Source organism: Scyliorhinus torazame, chromosome 27 (assembly GCF_047496885.1).
Source record: "Scyliorhinus torazame isolate Kashiwa2021f chromosome 27, sScyTor2.1, whole genome shotgun sequence".
Taxonomy (NCBI): domain Eukaryota; kingdom Metazoa; phylum Chordata; class Chondrichthyes; order Carcharhiniformes; family Scyliorhinidae; genus Scyliorhinus; species Scyliorhinus torazame.
The window spans coordinates 14,941,484-14,963,165 of NC_092733.1; the positions used below are offsets into that span (position 1 = coordinate 14,941,484).

At 48.0% G+C, this 21,682-nt stretch overlaps 1 protein-coding gene across 5 annotated transcripts in view; it reads right to left on the reverse strand.

Moving 5' to 3' along the window:
• LOC140403227 (microtubule-associated serine/threonine-protein kinase 1-like) overlaps nt 1–21,682 on the reverse strand; it is a 217,797-nt gene that overhangs the window by 70,798 nt on the left and 125,317 nt on the right. For 3 of the 5 annotated variants that reach the window (XM_072490987.1, XM_072490986.1, XM_072490985.1), the window contains 5 exons: nt 15,791–15,811; nt 12,495–12,573; nt 7,285–7,445; nt 4,956–5,031; nt 3,533–3,742 (listed from right to left, as the gene is read on the reverse strand). In XM_072490987.1, coding sequence (XP_072347088.1) covers nt 3,533–3,742; nt 4,956–5,031; nt 7,285–7,445; nt 12,495–12,573; nt 15,791–15,811 — 547 coding nt within the window. The remainder of the gene's footprint in view (nt 1–3,532; nt 3,743–4,955; nt 5,032–7,284; nt 7,446–12,494; nt 12,574–15,790; nt 15,812–21,682) is intronic. The other 2 variants (XM_072490989.1, XM_072490988.1) reach the window with 1 other exon arrangement.

Here is a 21,682-nt window from a genome sequence, read left to right on the forward strand (position 1 = left end):
ATACTTGTAATTTAGTCAAAACATGAAGAAGAATCATCATCATTTAAATTATCAAGCCCCTTCAATTATCTACCCTGCCATGCATGATGGAGAATTCTGCATAGGTATTCCCTGATGTCCAAAGGTTATTAAACAAATGCAATAATAATTATCAATGCCACATTGGAACAGAATTGGGCCATTCAGCCCCTTGGGTTTGCTCTGTCATTCAATTAAATTGTGGCTGAACCACATGGTTTACCTCTCCCTGATCTCCCTGATCTCCACCCTCCACTAGCACAAGAGACATGTGTCAGCTTGGATCAGTGAGTGGCATCCTCATTTCACACTCACTCCAGAATGGATCTAGGCTGGCGCGTAGGTATGGTATGAAGCCAGTGTGTCAATCTAGCAAGGACGACCCTTCAAACAATAATAAAATCATAAGAAATAGCAACAAGACTAGGCCTATCGATTTAGGTCTGCCACATCTAATTGTAGCCTTAGCTCCGCTCTCCTGATGGTGTGCCATCGCAGTTCTAACCCTTGACCCCTTTGTCAATCAATAATCTGTCAGATTTAGCCTTGAATATATCGAATGACCCGCCGCCTCCACTGCATTCTGGGGAAGAGAACTCTAAAGACCAACGAGCCTCTGAGAGAAGTAATTCCTGCTCATCTTCATCTTAAACAAGAGACCAACAGCGTGAGGTCTGGAGTGGTCTACCCGGCAAAGCTGAGAGTGATGCACAACTCGAGGGATTTCTACTTCAAGACGGTGGAGGCGGCTGAGGCGTTTGTGAAGGCTGAAGGACTGGGACTGAAATGAGAGATGGGACTGGGATTGGGACTTGACTGAGGGGAGGGGGACTGGGCTTTGTCTTTAGCTCTCTCTTTGGTTGTTCTTGTTTTGTATTTGTCGGGAGGGGGGATTGTCTGCACGGGTTTTGTTTTGTTTTTTCAGAGACTGGGTGATGGAAGAAGGGAATGGGGGGAGCGGGGTCTGGGCAGGGGTCACCGCACTGGCAAGCGAAGGTTGGCGAGCGAACGGGAGCGTGGTGGGGGGGGAGGGGCCGCGGTTGTTGTAACCTGATTGAACAGGTTTCGATGGGCCTGGGAGGTGTGAAAGCTGGGGGATGGGATCGATACTGGGAGAAGTGTTTGTAAGAGGAAGTGGATGGGGGGAATTCTGGGAGGGAGGGGGAGGGGTTCGACGGTAACAAAAGGATAGGACAGGTCAGGACAGAGGAGCAGCGTCCAGGGCTATGATGATGGCGGATAGGAGGGGGGGTGGTTGAGAGACCCCGGTCAGAATAGTGACGCGGAACATGAGGGGGTTAGGGGAACAGTAAAGACATCGAGAGTTTTTACACATTTGCAGAGCTTAAAGGCAGAGGTGCATTCGGGCAGCACGGTAGCATTGTGGATAGCACAATTGCTTCACAGCTCCAGGGTCCCAGGTTCGATTCCGGCTTGGGTCACCGTCTGTGCGGAGTCTGCACGTTCTCCCCGTGTCTGCGTGGGTTTCCTCCGGGTGCTCTGGTTTCCTCCCACAGTCCAAAGATGTGCAGGTTAGGTGGATTGGCCATGATAAATTGCCCTTAGTGTCCAAAATTGCCCTTAGTGTTGAGTGGGGTTACTGGGTTATGGGGATAGGGTGGAGGTGTTGACCTTGGGTAGGGTGCTCTTTCCAGGAGACGGTGCAGACTCGATGGGCCGAATGGCCTCCTCCTGCACTGTAAATTCTATGATAAGGTGGTGATGCTGCACGAGACCTATCTGAGGGTGAAGGATCAGGTGAGGCTTAGGAAGGGGTGGGCGAGTCAGTTTCGTCTCTCGGGGTTTGACAGTAGGGCTCGGGGGGGGTGGGGGGTGTAGCGGTATTGGTGGGCAAGAGGGTGCAGTTTCAGATTGAGAAGGTGGTGGCAGATCAAGGCTGCAGGTATGTGACAGTGACCGGGGGGGGGGGGGGGGGGGAGCGCACGAGGGGAGGTTGGTGGCACTGGTAAGCATACATGGCCCCAACTGGGGTGATGTAGGGTTTGTGAAGTGGGTGCTGGGTGCCATCCCGGATCTGGACACCCATGAGTTGATAGTAGGGTGTGGATTGTAACATGGTGCAGGAACCGAAGGTGGACAGGTCTCAGCCACATTCACTGGCCCTGTAAGGGGGTGGGGTGGACGAAGGCATTGGCTGGGCTCATGAGGGAGATGGGAGGAGTGGCCCATAGAGGTTCTTACACTCGAGGGAACGGGAGTATTCGTTTTTCTCTCTGTACACAAGGTGTACTCAAGGATTGACATTATCATGGTGGGGAAGGCACTATTGGCTGGGGTTAGGAAGTCGGAGTGCTCAGCAATTGTGATTTCAGATCATGGTCAGCTTTGGGTGGATGTGGATTTGGAAAAGGGGATAGCCCAGAAGTCGGGGTGGAGAACGGATGTGCGGTCACTAGTGGACCGGAGTTTTTTTGATAAGATCGGGAAGGTGATTGAGGAATATGTGGGGTTTAATTGCACAGGGTGAGGTTATGCAGCCAGTGGTTTGGGAGGCTCTGAAGGCAGTAGTGAGGGGGGAGGTGATCTCGTTCAAGGCTAAAGTGGACAGGTAGGAGAGGGAGGAACGCCAATAACTGATAGAGGAGATTTTGGAGGTGGATGTGAGGTATGCGGGGGACCCGAACCCGGGTCTCCTGGCCAAGAAGTAGGAGTTGCAGGTACCCTATGTCCGCCCCCTCTGCTTGTATTGGCTGTCGAGCCCCTGGCTATTGCGATAAGGAGCTTGGGACTGTGGAAGGGGATAGTGAGATTCGGGGGGGGGGGTGATGGAACATAGGGTGTCCCTATATGCCGATTATCTGCTGCTGTATATTTCGGAACCAAGCATGTCAGTGGGAAGTATAATGGAGCTGCTTCAGAGGGTCGGGACGTTCTCCGGGTACAAACTGAATTTAGGAAAGTGCGACTATTTTATGGTCTCTTCGCCGGGAGTAGGATCAGGGGGGTGGGGGCTGCCATTCCGCTTGGCGGCAACCCACTTTGGCATTTGGGGGTTCAAGTGGCCCGGGATTGGGGAGGTCTCCGGAAGTTTAATTTCGCTAGTTTTGTGCAGAAGGTGAAGACCGATTTGGCTGAGGTGGGACAATTTCCCTCTGTCGTTGGCCGGCCGTGTGCAGCCAGTTAAAATCAATGTTTTGCCGCAGTTTCTGTTTTTGTTCCGATGTCTGCTTCCAATTTCCGCGTGATTTGTGACGTGCGGGCTGACTCACATCCCTCGGGAAAGGGCCTTCTGTTGCTAAGCAACGACTTGCTTCTATTTATTCTTTATGTCGTAACCCTCTTCAAGCACAATAGAGACACAGTTGGAACGGAAACATCTTTGTCCAGCATGATTCTAACTTCAGGTTTTATCCGTCCATGCACAGAAATATTAAATGAAATCCACTTAAAACTATACCTTATTTCTAATGTTTACTAATACAAATATAAATCCCTTAAAACCACCTTCAATTTCCTAACAATCGATAAGATTTCCGCATGATTTGTGACTCACATCCTGCAGCAGCTTCTCCAGGTTCTCTTGCAGCTCGTAGAAGTACCGAGAAGTGATGAGCCCCTCGTGTGATTTATCCAGGCAATCCCTGGACATCTCGATGATCTGGTGGTGGATGAAGCTGAGGACCCCATCAGCCAAGGGGAGTACATTCTCTGGAGCATTGATCGTGAAGAACTCCTGGAGCCTCTCTTCCATCTGCGCAGTGGCCTGGAGAGGGAATTGAATGCAAAACTGGCCTCAGTTTGAGGAGGAATTCTATTGTCCCACAAATTAAAAGCCTACTGCAGGGGCTGACATAAACCTAGGTTTTCAAATCCTCGCTGCCAGGAAATTCCTGCTTCAGCATCCCTGAGCATTCATCTGAAGGTAGCCAGAGGACCATGGGCTCTGTGAAAGACACTCTTTTGTCTGTCCATAGCTGGTTGGTCCTCCCAGGTCCACGGCAAGCTGCGGGATGCAATAAAGCTTGGTGCAGCCGCCACAAAAGCAGAGTGGGGAAAGGCCCCTGTTTAAGACCCTTCAGCCACAGTACACTGAAGGGAGGAAATTGCAAATTAGGGGCTGGTTTAGCACAGGGGCTAAATCGCTGGCTTGTAATACAGAACAATGCCAGCAACGCGGGTTCAATTCCCGTACCAGCCTCCCTGAACAGGCGCCGGAACGTGGCGACTCGGGGCTTTTCACAGTAACTTCATTGAAGCCTACTCGTGACAATAAGCGATTATTTTTTTTTTTTTAAAACCTGTATATTCAATATCTAATGTGTGTGTTAAATATTAACTACAGTGTAAATGTAGTGGGCAACATACAATATTGGGCGAAATTCTCCGCCTCAAAGCGCAGGTGGCAAAGTTCTTGGTGAGGTGGGGAATCCAGCGGCGGTGAAGAAAACGGGATTGCCGGCGGGCACCAATCCATTTCTGATGCTTGTGTCGGGATCGAGATCATTAAGACCCATTTGTGTCCACTTAGCAGGCCGGGTACTGTATTGCCTGGGCCCACTTGATTCTCCAGTCCTTTGGGTTAGTCAGTGCTAATTACTGTGAATAGTTCAGTTTCGGAGACCTCTTGTGGCCATTATGCCTTCAAAGGTCAGGCATGACTTGGTTCAAATCAGAGCAACAATTGCTGTAATCTTCTCCAACCATGCATCTTATCAAACTGAGCCTTGGATGCTCCAATTCCATCTCCACCTCTAACTCACGGCAAAGCTCCTGCTCTATGTGTTCCAGTATTGCTCAATTACGCTCCAAAGCCCCTTATCGAAGGCTGATAACGGGCTCTACAGCACATCCAGTCCCAGCACTCAAGGCCAAGTTGTTCAGTGCAAATTGTCACTGGAGCAATGTCATAAATGACAGTCGCAGGTCTGATTTCATATTAACACAATGGATAAAGTGGACACGAGCACAATCCTTACCTTTGGGAACCTTTCTTTGTAGACATGGTTCATCATCACGATTTCGTTATCATAGCAAGAAGGAGAGCGACCAGGGCTATAGCAGATCAAATGTCACAAGTTAGTCTCGGTCATCAAGCCCATTGGTAAGAGTCACTTTTGGAACTAACTTTGAATGACCCTACTTTTGTCCTCCTGGAGGTGTTACTCCTCACTGTCTCCAGTGGACAAATAGTGAACAACTGTTTGCACCAGCTGGCTTTTCAGTAACTAGTGAGCATTCGGACTCAGGTGTAATCACGAGAAGATCAAAGGGTGGCTGGATCTCATTGAAACTTACAGAATACTGAGAGGCCTGGATAGAGTGAATGTGGAGAGAATGTTTCCACTGGTAGGAGAAATTAGAACCCGAGGGCACAGCCTCAGACTGAAGGGACGATCCTTTAAAACTGAGATGAGGAGGAACTTCAGCCAGAAGGTGGTGATTCTTTGGAAACCATTGCCGCAGAAGGCTGTGGAGGCCAAATCACTGAGTGTCTTTGATAAAAATAGATAGGCTCTTGATTAATAAAGGGATCAGGAGTTACGGGGAGAAGGCGGGAGAATGGGGCTGAGAAATATCAGCCTTGATTGAATAGTGGAGCAGACCCGACGGGCCGAATGGCCTAATCCTGCTCCTATGTCTTGTGGTCTTATGATACGAATTCCACACTGAGAATTATTAGAGAATGGGTCATTATAATGAGTGACCTTTGAATCAGAGACTAGAACGTCATTCAAAAGGAATCAGCTCTCCGTGCAAAATAAAAACATCCTACAGAATATCCTAAATTGACCATTCACCACCTCAACCCTCTTCCCCATGTTGGCCCAAAGTATCTGAACATGTTCTTCCAGGTTTATGGTCCCTGGTATGGGAACACAGAAACACTGTCATCACTGCAATTTTATCCTAAAGGAACAACCTTGTGGTTTAGTGGGTAGCACTCTCGCTGGTGAGTCACAGCATCATTGGTTGAAGTGCCACTCAACAAGCTGAATACACTGGCCCTCCAGCACTGTACTGAGGGAGTGCTGCAATGTTAGAAGTGGAAGAATATCCTAAAGAGGAGCAGGGGGGTCCTCCCCTGTGAGCTGGTCAATAGATATCCTTCAACCAACATCACTAAAAAATACATTATATGGCGTTTATCAGAGTGATGTTTGTGGGACTTTGCTGTGTCCTGTCTACTCTTAAATAAAGTACTTAATTGTCTATAAAGCACTATAGGGTGTCTTAAGGCCTTGAAGGACATTATATAAATGCCAGCCTTTCTTTCCTTATTCTTCCGCTAGGCCAACATTTGTCCCCCATCCCTAATTGCCCTTGAGAGGGTGGTGATCATAGAATTTACAGTGCAGAAGGAAGCCATTCGGCCCATCGATTCTGCACCGGCCCTTGGAAAGAGCACCCTACCTAAGCCCACACCTCCACCCTATCCCCGTAACGCAGTAACCCCACCTTTTTGGACACGAAGGGGCAATTTAGCATGGCCAATCCACCTAAACTGCACAGCTTTGGACTTGTGGGAGGAAACCAGAGTACCCGGAGGTAACCCACGCACACACGGGGAGAATGTGCAGACTCCACACAGACAGTGACCCGAGCCGGGAATCGAACCTGGGACCCTGGGAGCTGTGAAGCAAATGCGCTAACCATTGTGCTACCGTGCCGCCCCGTGAGCTGCCTTCTTGAGCCAGTGCAGTCCATGGGGTGTAGGTACACCCACAATGCTGTTAGGGAGGGAGATCCAGGATTTTGATCCAGGATTTTGATCCAACGACAGTGCAGGAACGGCGATATATCCAAGGCAGGATGGTGAGTGGCTTGTAACAAAACTTACCTTCACTGGACCTGGACCTCGACAGTGTGCCAATCAAGGTTTCACAATTTAGAGTAGGAAAGCTCTCCTCTGCCACTAGCCCGTGGGACCTCTGAAAGAGGAAGCTCGATACTGGGTGAATAATGTGCACACTTTCCAACACTGCTCTCTGGTCTGAATACCCACAAGAATTGATGGAAAGACCTGAATTATAGAGGAGGGCAGAGTTTGCAAATCCTCGCGTGGAGGAGGAGTTTGACTTTGTGAGATATTGGATCAGTCAGGCTGACACTCCAGTGCTGTACTCAGGAAGTGCTGCACTGTCAGAGATGCCCAGTTTCAAACGATGCCCAGTTTCAAACAGGCAAAGGATCCCGTAGTGCAATTTTGAAAAGAGCTTGCATTCTGGCCGATAATTATCCCCCAACCATTAATTAAAAGCTGATGAACTGGTCATTATTGCATTGCTGTTGGATCTGAGTACTGACCTGAGGCTGCGAGAGCGCGGGCGCACCGCTGGGGAGCGTCGCCCCCCATCATCATCAGTGATGCTCTCTGTGCTGCCAAAGTGTTTGGACAGGAAATGCAGCTCGTCCACTGTGGGCTGGAAGGGTAACTGGTGAAGTTTCTCCTGTGACGAGCATGACGACTGTGGGGTTTGAAAGGAAACAACAAAACACGGGCGTGAGAGAGGAGGTCGGCCACGCCGCAGAAATCTAAAACGAGAAAAACGTACCTTCAGTCCCCTCCCAAGACGTTGGCTCATGGTGATGTCCGCGTTCACCAACCCTACGTGCCTTCTCCTGCCGAAGGCGGAGGGGCAGGCGAGCCACACAAAACGCCGTAAAGCTCGGCGGGACTGGAAGATTGGACCAGTGACCAATGGTGAACTGCTTTCACCTCCGGAAAACATGTCACCGGGAGGGGCTGGTAAATCTGGCCCATTGTCTAACCGCCATCTTTAAGTCAGACACTGGGATTCATGTTCCTTCGCTTCCCCCAGTCCAGGTTAGGAACAGGAGGGTACCATTTAGCTCCACCATTCAATGGGTCATGGTTCATCCAAACCTCAATTCCGATAACATTGCCTCAGCCCCAAATCCCTTAACAACCTCACCAAACAAAAACCGATTCATCTTAGTCTTGAAAACTCAAACTGGCCACAGCCTCTTTGCATGGGCGGGGTAGAGAAATTCTAGATTTCTAATATCCTTCGTGGGAAGATGTGCTTCCTGATTTCCCCTCCTGAATAGCGTGGCTCTTGTAATCTAGTAAGATTATGTCCCCTCATTCCTGATTCCCCCGTCAGAGGAAATGCTTTCTGCATATATATCCTATCGGAACTTTTGAACATTCTAAACACCTCAACCCAATTGCCCATCACACATCTAAACTCGAGGGAAGGCAAGCCAGGTTTGTGCAACCTGTCTTAATCATTTAACCCTCTAAACCCCGGTTCATTCAGAGTGGTAAATGACGAGAAACAAGGAATGAAAAGGTTTAGAATAACAAAGTACACAAATAATTTAAAACAGGTGCAGAAAGCTTTCAAAATGGCTGGCGGAGTTTATCTCAAGTCGGGGGCTGGAATACAATGGTCAGGAAGTCATGCTCAATTGTAAAGAAAACTGTCAATGTATGAAGTGTGAGTTGGCTAAGGTAGATTGGGGAGCTTCATTAAAAGGCATGACGGTGGATCGGCAATGGTTAATATTTGAGGAACGAATGTATGCATTGCAACAGTTATACATTCTTTCCTGACGCAAAATTACAACAAGAAAAGCAGCCCAACTGTGGCTTACAGATGAAATTAAGAAAAGTATTAAATCCAAAGAGAAGTCGTATAAAATTACTAGAAAAAGTAACAAGACTGAAGATAGGGAGCAGATCAAAATACAGCAAAGCAGGACAAAGAGATTTGATTAAGAGGGGAAAATAGAGTATGAGAGTAAACTTGCAAGTACCATAAAAGTGGACTGTAAAAGATTCTGCAGGTATATAAAAAGAAAAGGATTAGTGACGACAGAGGGCCGGAATAAATGGGCCTTTTTTAAAGGGGCAGGCAGTGATGAGTGGGGTTCCGCGGGGATCAGTGCTTGGGCCCCAGATATTCACAATAAGGGGCGGGATTCTCCCAGCCCTGGGCCGGGCCGGAGAATCAGCGCGAACGGGCCACGCCGCCCCGACGCCGGCACGCGATTCTCCGCCGTTCTAACCTGCTCTGGGCCGGCGGGACCTCGGCGTGTAAGGGTCGGGTGGCGGCCTTTGGGGGTGGGGGGGGGCCCTCCCATGTGGCAAGGCCCGCGATCGGGGCCCACCGATCGGCGGGCCGGCCTCGGTGGCTGGGGGCCTCCTTTCCTACGCGCCGGCCCCAGTATTCCTGCGCAATGTAGCGTCGGGGCCGGCGCGTTGAAGGGGGCCACTGCGCATGCGCGGATGCCATGGCGCACAGTTCACGCCGGGATCTGCAGCTGGAGAGGCGCGAACCGCTCCAGTGCCATGCTGGCCCCTTGTAGGGGCCAGAATTAGTCGTGGGAGCGGCCCGTTCACGCCGTCGTAAAACGCGACGGCGTTTACGACGGCGTGCACACTCTGCCGCGGGATTGGAGAATCCGCACAAGGTCCTTTACAGTCCAGAACAGGAGAATTTATAATCGAGAACAAGGAAACGGCAAAGCAATTTAACAACTAGGAAGGAGACAAAAGATTGCTAAAGAATTCGGGGTGTAGTGAGAAGGAGGCATTGAGGATAATTCGTATTATTAGAAAAATAGCTCTCTAAGGCCTGAAAATCTACATCCCAGGATACTAAAGGAGGTAGCCATGGAAACAGTGTATGTGTTGGTTGTCATCTTCCAGAATTCTGTAAATTCTGGAACAGTCCCAGCAGATTAGAGGGTGGCAAATGTAACCCCGATATCTAATAAAGGACAGAGGGAGAAAACAGGGAATTACAGACCGGTCAGCCTAACATCAGTAATAGGGAAAATTCTGGCATCTATTAAAAAGGATGTGGTAATGGGACACTTAGAAAATATCAACGGGATTAGACAAAGTCAGCATGGATTTGTGAAAAGCAAATCATGTTTAACAAACCTACTGGAGCTTTTTTGAGGACACAATGATCAGAATAGATAAGAGAGAACCAGTAGATGTGGTGTACTTGGATTTTCAGAAAGCTTTTGAAAAAGTCCCACATAAGAGCTTAGTATGAGAAATTAAAGCGTAAGGGATTTGGGGTTATATATTGTGTCATGTGAGAGTACCTTTAAGAAATGGGTGTTTATAAATGGGTGTGTATATAAGTATCTGTAGTGAGAGTACCTTTACAAAATGGGTGTTTATTACTGCAGTGATGTCAGAGAGTGGGTGAAGCTGGGCTGTCTGTCAGCTTTTTACTTTCGTTTTAGGCTGTTTGCTGCAGGGTTTGTTTTAGTTTCGTTTTCAGAGCTGGATAGCTGCAGTCATAGCCAGAAGGTGTATTAGAGTCTCTCTCTGTAATCTAAAGACTGTAAATCGATCCTGGTGATTTAAAACTAATAACTGTAGTGACTTTAACCTGATGTGCTTCTGGTAAAAGGTGTTTTAAGTCTTATGGATGTTAAAAGGAAATCTTAAAGGATTACTTAGTGTTGTATTCTTTGGGGGTTGAATTTGAATTAATGGTTGCTAAAATGTTCACTGTATGTTGTAAAAAGGTTAACTTGAGTTCATAGAATAAACATTGTTTTGCTTTAAAAAAATACTTTTCCATTTCTGCTGTACCACACCTGTAGAGTGGGCCGTGTGCTCCCCCTACCACAATCTATTAAAAGTTGTGAGTCAGGTGAATTCCATGATACACTTTGGGGTTCTCTAAACCCTGGCACATAACAATTGCCACGGATCGAGAATTAGTTAGCAGACAGAAAACAGAATAGGAATTAAATGGGTCTTTTTCAAAGTGGCAGGCAGTGACTAATGGGGTTCCGGCAGGGATCAGTGTTTGGGCCCCAGCTATTCACAATATACATCAATGATTTAGATGTATATCTAAAAAGTAATGTTTCCAAATTTCTTGTTGATATGAAACTTGGTGGGAATGTGAGTGGTGAGGAGGATGTGAAGAGGTTTCAAAGTGGTTTAGACAAGTTCAGTGAGTGGGCAAATACATGGCACAGTCAGTGTAATGTGGGTAAATGTGAGGTTATCCACTTCGGACAGAGAAACAGAGTGGCGGAGTATTATTTAAATGGTGATAGATTGGGAGATGTTGATGTACAAAGGGACCTGGGTGTCCTAGTGCACCAATCATTGAAAGCAAGCATGCAATAACAGCAAGCAGTTAGGAAGGCAAATGGTATGTTGGCCTTCATTGTAAGAGGACTTGAGTACAGAAGCAAGAATGTCCTACTGCAGCTGTAGAGGGCCTTGGTGAGGCCACACCTGGAGTATTGTGTGCAACTTGGGTCTCCTTATCTAAGAAAGGATATACTTGCCACAGAGGAAGTTCAGCGAATGTTCGCCAGACTGATTCCTGGGGTGGCGGGACTGTCGTATGAGGAGAGATTGGGTCGACTGGCCCTATATTCGCTGGAGTTCAGAAGAATGAGAGGAGATCTGATTCAAACGTATAAAATTCGCACAGAGCTGGACAGACTGGATGTAGGGATGATGCTTCCTCTGGCTGGGGTGGGGATAGGAAAAGGGGGCATAGTTTCAGGATACGGGTGGGCCATTGAGGACTGAGATGAGGAGAAACCTCTTCACTCAGAGGGTGGGAGCCTGGGAATTCTCTACCACAGAGGCCGTGGAGGCCAAGTCACTGAATATGTTTAAGAAGGAGATAGATTTCTCGACTCTAAAGGTGATGAGGGGATGAGGAGAGGACGGGATTATAGAATTGAGATAGAGGGTCAGCATGATCATATTGAATGGCGGAGCAGGTTCGAAGGGACAAATAACCTACTCAAACTATTTTCTATGTATACAGTTTTGCGTCAGATCCCACCTGGAGCACTGTGTTCAGTTTGGGGATATATTGGCCTTGGAGGATTACATTTACCAGGAAGATATTGGGGGTTAGACCACTTGAGTTTAACTATTGTGGAATAAATAGAATTGGTTGTGAGTTTTAGCTGAGTATCGGAAGATCCCAGCCTTTCTCTTTTCTTTCTAAGCCTGCCTTGCATCTGAAGTGCGTTATCTGCAATATGAGATCTAAGACGCACCGTTTTAATGGAATATCTACACTGCAAATGTCACCCCAGAGAATAAGAAGTCTCTGTAGCCTCCTGCAACCCTCCGAGATAGACCTGCTCCTCCAGTTCTAGTCTTTTAGCACCCCGATTTCCATCGCTCTGCTATTGCTGGCTGTGTCTTCAGCTGGCTGGGCCTTAGGATTTGGAATTCCCTCCCTAAACCTCTTCACCTCTTCATCTCCATTCAGCCGACCTCTTTGACCAGGCTTTGGGTCAGCTGACTCTGACATCTCCTCATGTGCCTTGGGGTCAACTTTATTTTGATGAAGCTCCTGCGAAGGGCCCTGGGACATTTTACTTTGTTAAGGGCGCGACATGAATGCACATTGCTGCTGTTGTGATTGAGTGAACACCCCATATCATACAACACAACCACATTGAACAACACAACAATGGCAGCAACCACCACCGGCTCTTAGCGAGCGTTCAAAGGTTAACATGAAAAAGATACCACTTACAGACACAGTGGAGCTGGGAGTGTTGGTCCCATACCCCGAGGATGGAAGTGAGGCGAGGGACCATCGGCGTCCATCTGCCCTGGAAACACAATGGGAAGCATTTTGAACAACAGCATGCACGGTCCCTTTTAGTCATGAAGCAGTTTCGCCCTTTCACCCTTTTAGCGGCTATACCGTATTGATAGATATTTGATCACCCGCTGCCAGTCTGGCCAAATCTGTAGTTTTACAAGGATCAATAGACTTAAAAGCAGAAGGTCTGTTCCACATATTTGAACAGAGCTTTCGGGAAATGGTGTTTTGTTTGGTTCTAAACTGCCGGTGGGCAGTACCTCCACAGAGACAGTGCAGTATTCCTCTATTGCAAATGAATCAAAGTAGGTGGTAGGGAGAGGGAATATTTGTAAACTTCTGTTCAGCACAAGTAACAACTTCAAACTCCGTCAAGCCTCTTCAAAGGCTTTGGGAAAATAGGGTCAGTAACTCCACATCAGAATGAACACCAAAACGATAGAGGGAGATTGCAAGTGTGTCGCTCATTTTGGGACATGACCATCCATCACCCCAAGGAAATTGCTTCTCCCTTTAAATAAAAGACCATTGGCCCTTTCACTGTATCTTTTTATTCTCCGACTTATAAACTGTGGAGTTTTCACATATCACTGCACTAATTTATTCTGCTAATTTCACGAGGGACACACAGAGTCACAACCTGTGTAAATGAGGAAAAAGGAATTAAATCAATGTTCCGCATCTCATGGCTGAATTTCAGCATTTGAACGGGCATTGCCTCAAAACCACACGCAGTCAGCATCGTGGAGTAAGAGTTCCTCTGGTGACTGTCTGCAGATATCTCCGGTGTGTCGGTCAAAGCTTTGCTTTGTTTGTCATTTGTGATGGAATGCAAAACCTTTTATGGAATGTGATTTTGCGATTTCTCTCGGAATTGCTGATCCCTCGCATTAGAGAGTTGCTGCACACAGCGGAGTGGAGGAATCCTTGCCCCTGTGCGAGTGTGGGGGGGGGGGGGGGGGGGACCTACACCTCCGAAAAGAATGAGAAGCCAATCAGCAACACAACCCAGTCATTGTAAAAAAGAAACATGGTATGGAATTTATGATCCGACTCCTTCAGATATCGTGCCCTTATAGGGCCTTGGCGACTTCCATTACATTGGTCCCTGTTTGTGCTCAGCGATGTACTGCGGTGGTTGGCCGTTGCATTCTGACGCCTTGCTGATCAGGAGACTCTCCCACTCTTACCGTCTGCCATCAGGCCCACTGGAAGGATTGACAGGCTGATAATCAACCTGTTTGGTCATGTCATAAACACACCTTCCGTGGCCATCAAGTGGGACTCGAACCCAGAGGTTCTGGTCCAGAGATAGGAATGCTCCCATTGCGCCACAAGGTCTCATGGAATCCATGATAAGCCTGTATAAAACATTAATTCAGTGGCATCTGGGGAACCACTTCGCCTCCTTTGGGGAAAGCCTGTCGGAATTAAGTGTCGAAGAAGCACATAAGGGACCAGCAGCAGTCCTGTCCGCCACCCCGCCCCTCCCCCCCCACAAGAAGAGTTCCCAGCCAATCAGAGGGTGGCACCCATCCACTGCTCACAGTGTCACCGGCGGATAGTGGTAGCTGGCAGTAATGCACCCATTGAACAGGCCCAAGATCTCGTCCCCCCACCCTCCTCAATACCAGGTACCTCGATCAGGTACTGAGTTCCTTTGAACGAGGGAACACCCCCCACCCTCTCCTCCCAGTAGCCTGTAAGCAAAGCCATCAGGGCTTCCCGTGTGGTGATTGACTCCCCCGCTGCTGTCATTAATTACCTGCTATAGGGTCTGAATTGATAGCGGGGAAGGGAGACCATCCTCGAGACTGTCCATACCAAACTTAATCAGGGCAGAAGGTGGCGGGGTCTTCACCTGTGCCCTCCTGCCCAATTAAATGCCCCTCCTGCTTCTAAACCTGTATCAGGGAAGGGCATTTAATCCACCCCCCATGATTCTAAGTCTCGATTTGGGAGAGGGAAACATACATCGATTAGCTTTATGTTTGGATCCGAAAGTATCTTCCCCCTTCCCTGGGGAGTTCAGCAATGTTCCACTGGCATGGGTTGCCCAGGCATCACAGCAGTGCCTTGACTAGGGACTTGAGAACAACATCTGGACTGACCCTCCCTGTGCAGCACTGAAGGAGTGCGGCAATGCTGGAGGTGCCGTTTTTCAGATGAAGCATTTAATCGAGGACCTGCCTGCTCTGACAGGGAAATTATCCCACGGCATTACTTTGAAGAAGCTCATCCTGGCCAGAACTTACTCCTCATCACTAAAAACGGGACGATCCAGACATTTTTATTGCCGTCTGGGTGTGAATCGGCTTGGTTTGAACAATATGTTAGTGGCGAACGCTTCAAACGTACTTCTTTGTCTGGAAGGTGTTCTGTGACATCCTGAAAGACAAGTCTCTGCTTATTTGTGCTGGACTGTGCATATAGGTTCGTCAGTGTAGCGTTAATTATTACATCTCAGTGTAATACAAACACTAGAGGGCACCAACAGTTCCCAGTATAAATATCAGACCTCAGGGAATGCTGGGTGGTTAGCAAAGGAGAAGGACTGATCACAGCACGAGGAGTAGTTTAGATTAGTGAGAGAGAGTTAACACAAGGTCATCATTAGTTAATACTAGATTATAGATTACTGTTTAACAGATTCAACCTTATTCAACTTTATTAGTAGTTATAGCTCAGTAGTGTGTGCGAACTTTATTCAATTAATCATGATTCAATAAATTAGTTTTGCTTCAATTGAAAGATTGGTGGTTTCTTTATCATCAACTCATCAAACCATTCTGGATCACAAGGCAAAGAATAATGACATATTACCCCAAATTGTAATATAACAGACTGTTGGTTTGAGCTGGTTTAGTTGCCAATTCGTTCATCTTAGAAGTACAATACATTGAAAGTTAACATGCACCTCACACACAAACACATACACAAAAGAAGACATGTAGGCGCACACACACACCACACATGGACACACTCATACGGACACACATACACACACCTGGAGATACATACACACACCTGGAGACATATACACACACCTGGACACACATACGCATACACACACACAAGATAAATTAACTACAGGGAGGTTTGGTTGAGCGACACCAACAGAAAGAGCCAATTGACCACATGTTCCACAAGGCTGCCACCTTCAGCCAATCCACAGAGCCGAGCACAGCATCAGACCTAACAGAGCCACAACAGACTGGAGTTACCTGTCAGTGCGATGGCCATGGCTGCAAGGAAAGAAACAGGTTAAAGCAACAACAGGTTGAGAAATGATACTGGAAGAAAAAAAGGCACGGATCAAAAAAGAACTAATGACCCTCCACCACGCGCTCACCCGAGTCACAGACCAGCTCTCTGGGGTTAATCACTGCACAGTTCCCCCCATGAATCGCCTGGGTTCGGAGTGCAAACATCACAATGCAAATTATAACAGTGCTCGCCAGCTTTGATACCCTCCTGAACGTACTAATCTCAACGACTGGTGTCTTGGATTGTGCCTCAGTGTCCTTGGACCGTTGAGAGGGAGTATAGAATTTACAGTGCAGAAGGAGGCCATTCGGCCCATCGGGTCTGCACCGGCCCTTGTAAAGAGCACCCCACTTAAGCTTCCACCCTATCCCCGTAGCCCAGTAACCCCACCTAACCTCTTTGGACACTAAGGGCAATTGATCATGGCCAATCCACCTAACCTGCACATTTTTGGACTGTGGGAGGAAACCGGAGCACCCGGAGGAAACACACGCACACACGGGGAGAACGTGCAGACTCCGCACAGACAGTCACCCAAGCCAGATTCGAACCTGGGACCCTGGAGCTGTGAAGCAACTATGCTAACCACTGTGCTACTGTTTCAGTCAGTATGCCAGCTCTTTGATCGCAATCCAGACCATTGCTCAGTGATATATAGGTATGGATAGTAGTTGAAATTTGAATGTGATGCTCCTTCAGTTGAATAGCCTACATCCACAATCTCCAATCACACATCTAGAATTATCCTCTGGCGTAAGACATCAAGTTGCATGAAGACCAGCAAACTCACAGAGATGTACGTGTAAGGGTCCACAGAGGCTCCTCCCACAGAGGCTGTGGACAGGATGTTTGGGAAAGACTCTTTTCTCACTAAACACCACCTCCATTTAAGCCAGATGTTCAATTAAAACAAACTTTACAATTTTGCAAAAACCAATCGACACATATTGTGGATCTAAGCAGGGAATGACTACAAAATCCAGGCTGACACTCCTGGAGCAGTGAGAGGTGCTGGCTTTAAGGGTAGGACATTAAAGTGAGGCTCCTTCAGCTTCACTTTCACTGTACTTACCAAAACGACCCCCACAGTCACACTGTACTCACCAAAAACACCCTCAGTCACACTGTACTCACCAAAACCACCCTCACAGTCACGCTGTACTCACCAAAACCACCCTCATAGTCACACTGTACTCACCGAAACCACCCTCACAGTCACACTGTACTCACCAAAACCACCCTCACAGTCACACTATACTCACCAAAACCACCCTCACAGTCACACTGTACTCACTAAAATCACCCTCACAATCACACTGTACTCACCGAAACCACCCTCACAGTCACACTGTACTCACCAAAACCACCCTCACAGTCACACTGTACTCACCAAAACCACCCTCACTGTCACACTGTACTCACCAAAACCACCCTCACAGTCACACTGTACTCACCAAAATCACCCTCACAATCACACTGTACTCACCGAAACCACCCTCACAGTCACACTGTACTCACCAAAACAATCCTCACAGTCACACTGTACTCACCAAAATCATCCTCACAGTCGCACTGTACTCACCAAAATCATCCTCACAGTCGCACTGTACTCACCGAAACCACCCTCACAGTCACACTGTACTCACCAAAACCATCCTCACAGTCACACTGTACTCACCAAAACCACCCTCAGTCACACTGTACTCACCAAAACCACCCTCACAGTCACACTGTACTCACCAAAACCACCCTCACAGACACACTGTACTCACCAAAATCACCCTCACAATCACACTGTACTCATCGAAACCACGCTCAGTCACACTGTACTCACCAAAACCATCCTCACAGTCACACTGTACTCACCAAAACTACCCTCACAGTCACACTGTACTCACCAAAACCACCCTCACAGTCACACTGTTCTCACCAAAATCACCCTCACAATCACACTGTACTCATCGAAACCACCCCCACAGTCACACTCTACTCACCAAAACCATCCTCACAGTCACACTGTACTCACCAAAACCACTCTCAGTCACACTGTACTCACCAAAACCACACTCAGTCACACTGTACTCACCGAAACCACACTCACAGTCACACTGAACTCACCGAAACCACCCTCACAGTCACACTGTACTTACCAAAACCACCCTCAGTCACACTGTACTTACCGAAATCACCCTCACAGTCACACTGTACTCACCAAAACGATCCTCACAGTCACACTGTATTCACCGAAACCATCCTCACAGTCACACTGTACTCACCAAAACCACCCTCAGTCACACTGTTCTCACCAAAACCACCCTCACAGTCACACTGTACTCACCAAAACCACCCTCAGTCACACTGTACTCACCAAAACCACCCTCAGTCACTGTACTCACCAAAACCATCCTCACAGTCCCACAGTACTCACCAAAACCACCCTCACAGTCACTGTACTTACCAAAACCACCCTCACAGTCACACTGTACTCACCAAAACCACCCTCACAGTCACACTGTACTCATCAAAACCTCCCTCACAGTCACACTGTACTTACCAAAACCACCCTCACAGTCACACAGTACTCACCAAAACCACCCTCACAGTCACACTGTACTCACCAAAACCACCCTCACAGTCACACTGTACTCATCAAAACCTCCCTCACAGTCACACTGTACTTACCGAAACCACCCACACAGTCACACTGTACTCACCAAAACCACCCTCAGTGTCACACTGTACTCATCGAAACCACCCTCAGTCACACTGTACTCACCAAAACCACCCTCACAGTCTCACTGTACTCACCAAAACCACCCTCACAGTCACACTGTACTCACCAAAACCACCCTCACAGTCACAATGTACTTACCAAATCCACCCTCACAGTCACACTGTACTCACCAAAACCACCCTCACAATCACAATGTACTCACCAAAACCACCCTCACACTCACACTGTACTCACCGAAACCACCCTCAGTCACACTGTACTCACCAAAACCACCCTCACAATCACACTGAACACACCAAAACCACCCTCACAGTCACACTGTACTTACCAAAACCATCCTCACAGTCACACTAAACTCACCAAAACCACCCTCACAGTCACACTGTACTCACCAAAACCACCCTCACAGTCACACTGTACTCATCAAAATCACCCTCACAATCACACTGTACTCATCGAAACCACCCCCACAGTCACACTCTACTCACCAAAACCATCCTCACAGTCACACTGTACTCACCAAAACCACTCTCAGTCACACTGTACTCACCAAAACCACACTCAGTCACACTGTACTCACCGAAACCACACTCACAGTCACACTGTACTCACCGAAACCACCCTCACAGTCACACTGTACTTACCGAAATAACCCTCAGTCACACTGTACTTACCGAAATCACCCTCACAGTCACACTGTACTCACCAAAACGATCCTCACAGTCACACTGTACTCACCGAAACCATCCTCACAGTCACACTGTACTCACCAAAACCACCCTCAGTCACACTGTACTCACCAAAACCACCCACACAGTCACACTGTACTCACCAAAACCACCCTCACAGTCACACTGTACTCACCGAAACAACCCTCACAGTCACACTGTACTCACCGAAACCACCCTCACAGTCACACTGTACTCACCAAAACCACCCTCAGTCACTGTACTCACCAAAACCATCCTCACAGTCCCACAGTACTCACCAAAACCACCCTCACAGTCACTGTACTTACCAAAACCACCCTCAGTCACACTGTACTCACCAAAACCATCCTCACAGTCACACTGTACTCACCAAAACCACCCTCACAGTCACTGTACTCACGAAAGCCACCCTCAGTCACACTGCACTCATCGAAACCACCCTCACAATCACACTGCACTCACCGAAACCACCCTCACAGTCACACTGTACTCACCAAAACCACCCTCAGTCACTGTACTCACCAAAACCATCCTCACAGTCACACTGTACTCACCAAAACCACCCTCACAGTCACTGTACTCACGAAAGCCACCCTCAGTCACACTGTACTCACCAAAACCACCCTCACAATCACACTGTACTCACCAAAACCACCCTCACAGTCACACTGTACTCACCAAAACCACTCTCACAGTCACACTGTACTCACCAAAACCACCCTCACAGTCACAATGTACTTACCAAAACCACCCTCACAGTCACACTGTACTCAACAAAACCACCCTCACAGTCACAATGTACTTACCAAAACCACCCTCACAATCACACTGTACTCACCAAAACCACCCTCACAATCACACTGTACACACCAAAACCACCCTCACAGTCACACTGTACTTACCAAAACCACCCTCACAGTCACACTATACTCACCAAAACCACCCTCACAGTCACACTGTACTCACCAAAACCACCCTCACAGTCACACTGTACTCACCAAAACCACCCTCACAGTCACAATGTACTTACCAAAACCACCCCCACAGTCACACTGTACTCATCGAAACCACCCCCACAGTCACACTCTACTCACCAAAACCATCCTCACAGTCACACTGTACTCACCAAAACCACCCTCAGTCACACTATACTCACCAAAACCACACTCAGTCACACTGTACTCACCGAAACCACACTCAGTCACACTGCACTCACCGAAACCACACTCACAGTCACACTGTACTCACCGAAACCACCCTCACAGTCACACTGTACTCACCAAAACCACCCTCACAGTCACTGTACTCACGAAAGCCACCCTCAGTCACACTGTACTCACCAAAACCACCCTCACAATCACACTGTACTCACCAAAACCACCCTCACAGTCACACTGTACTCCCCAAAACCACTCTCACAGTCACACTGTACTCACCAAAACCACCCTCAGTCACACTGTACTCACCAAAACCACCCTCAGTCACTGTACTCACCAAAACCATCCTCACAGTCCCACAGTACTCACCAAAACCACCCTCACAGTCACTGTACTTACCAAAACCACCCTCACAGTCACACTGTACTCACCAAAACCACCCTCACAGTCACACTGTACTCATCAAAACCTCCCTCACAGTCACACTGTACTTACCGAAACCACCCTCACAGTCACACTGTACTCACCAAAACCACCCTCAGTGTCACACTGTACTCATCGAAACCACCCTCAGTCACACTGTACTCACCAAAACCACCCTCACAGTCACACTGTACTCACCAAAACCACCCTCACAGTCACACTGTACTCACCAAAACCACCCTCACAGTCACAATGTACTTACCAAATCCACCCTCACAGTCACACTGTACTCACCAAAACCACCCTCACAATCACAATGTACTCACCAAAACCACCCTCACACTCACACTGTACTCACCGAAACCACCCTCAGTCACACTGTACTCACCAAAACCACCCTCACAATCACACTGAACACACCAAAACCACCCTCACAGTCACACTGTACTTACCAAAACCATCCTCACAGTCACACTAAACTCACCAAAACCACCCTCACAGTCACACTGTACTCACCAAAACCACCCTCACAGTCACACTGTACTCACCAAAATCACCCTCACAATCACACTGTACTCACCAAAACCATCCTCACAGTCACACTGTACTCACCAAAACCACTCTCAGTCACACTGTACTCACCAAAACCACACTCAGTCACACTGTACTCACCGAAACCACACTCACAGTCACACTGTACTCACCGAAAACACCCTCACAGTCACACTGTACTTACCGAAATAACCCTCAGTCACACTGTACTTACCAAAACCACCCTCAGTCACACTGTACTCACCAAAACCATCCTCACAGTCACACTGTACT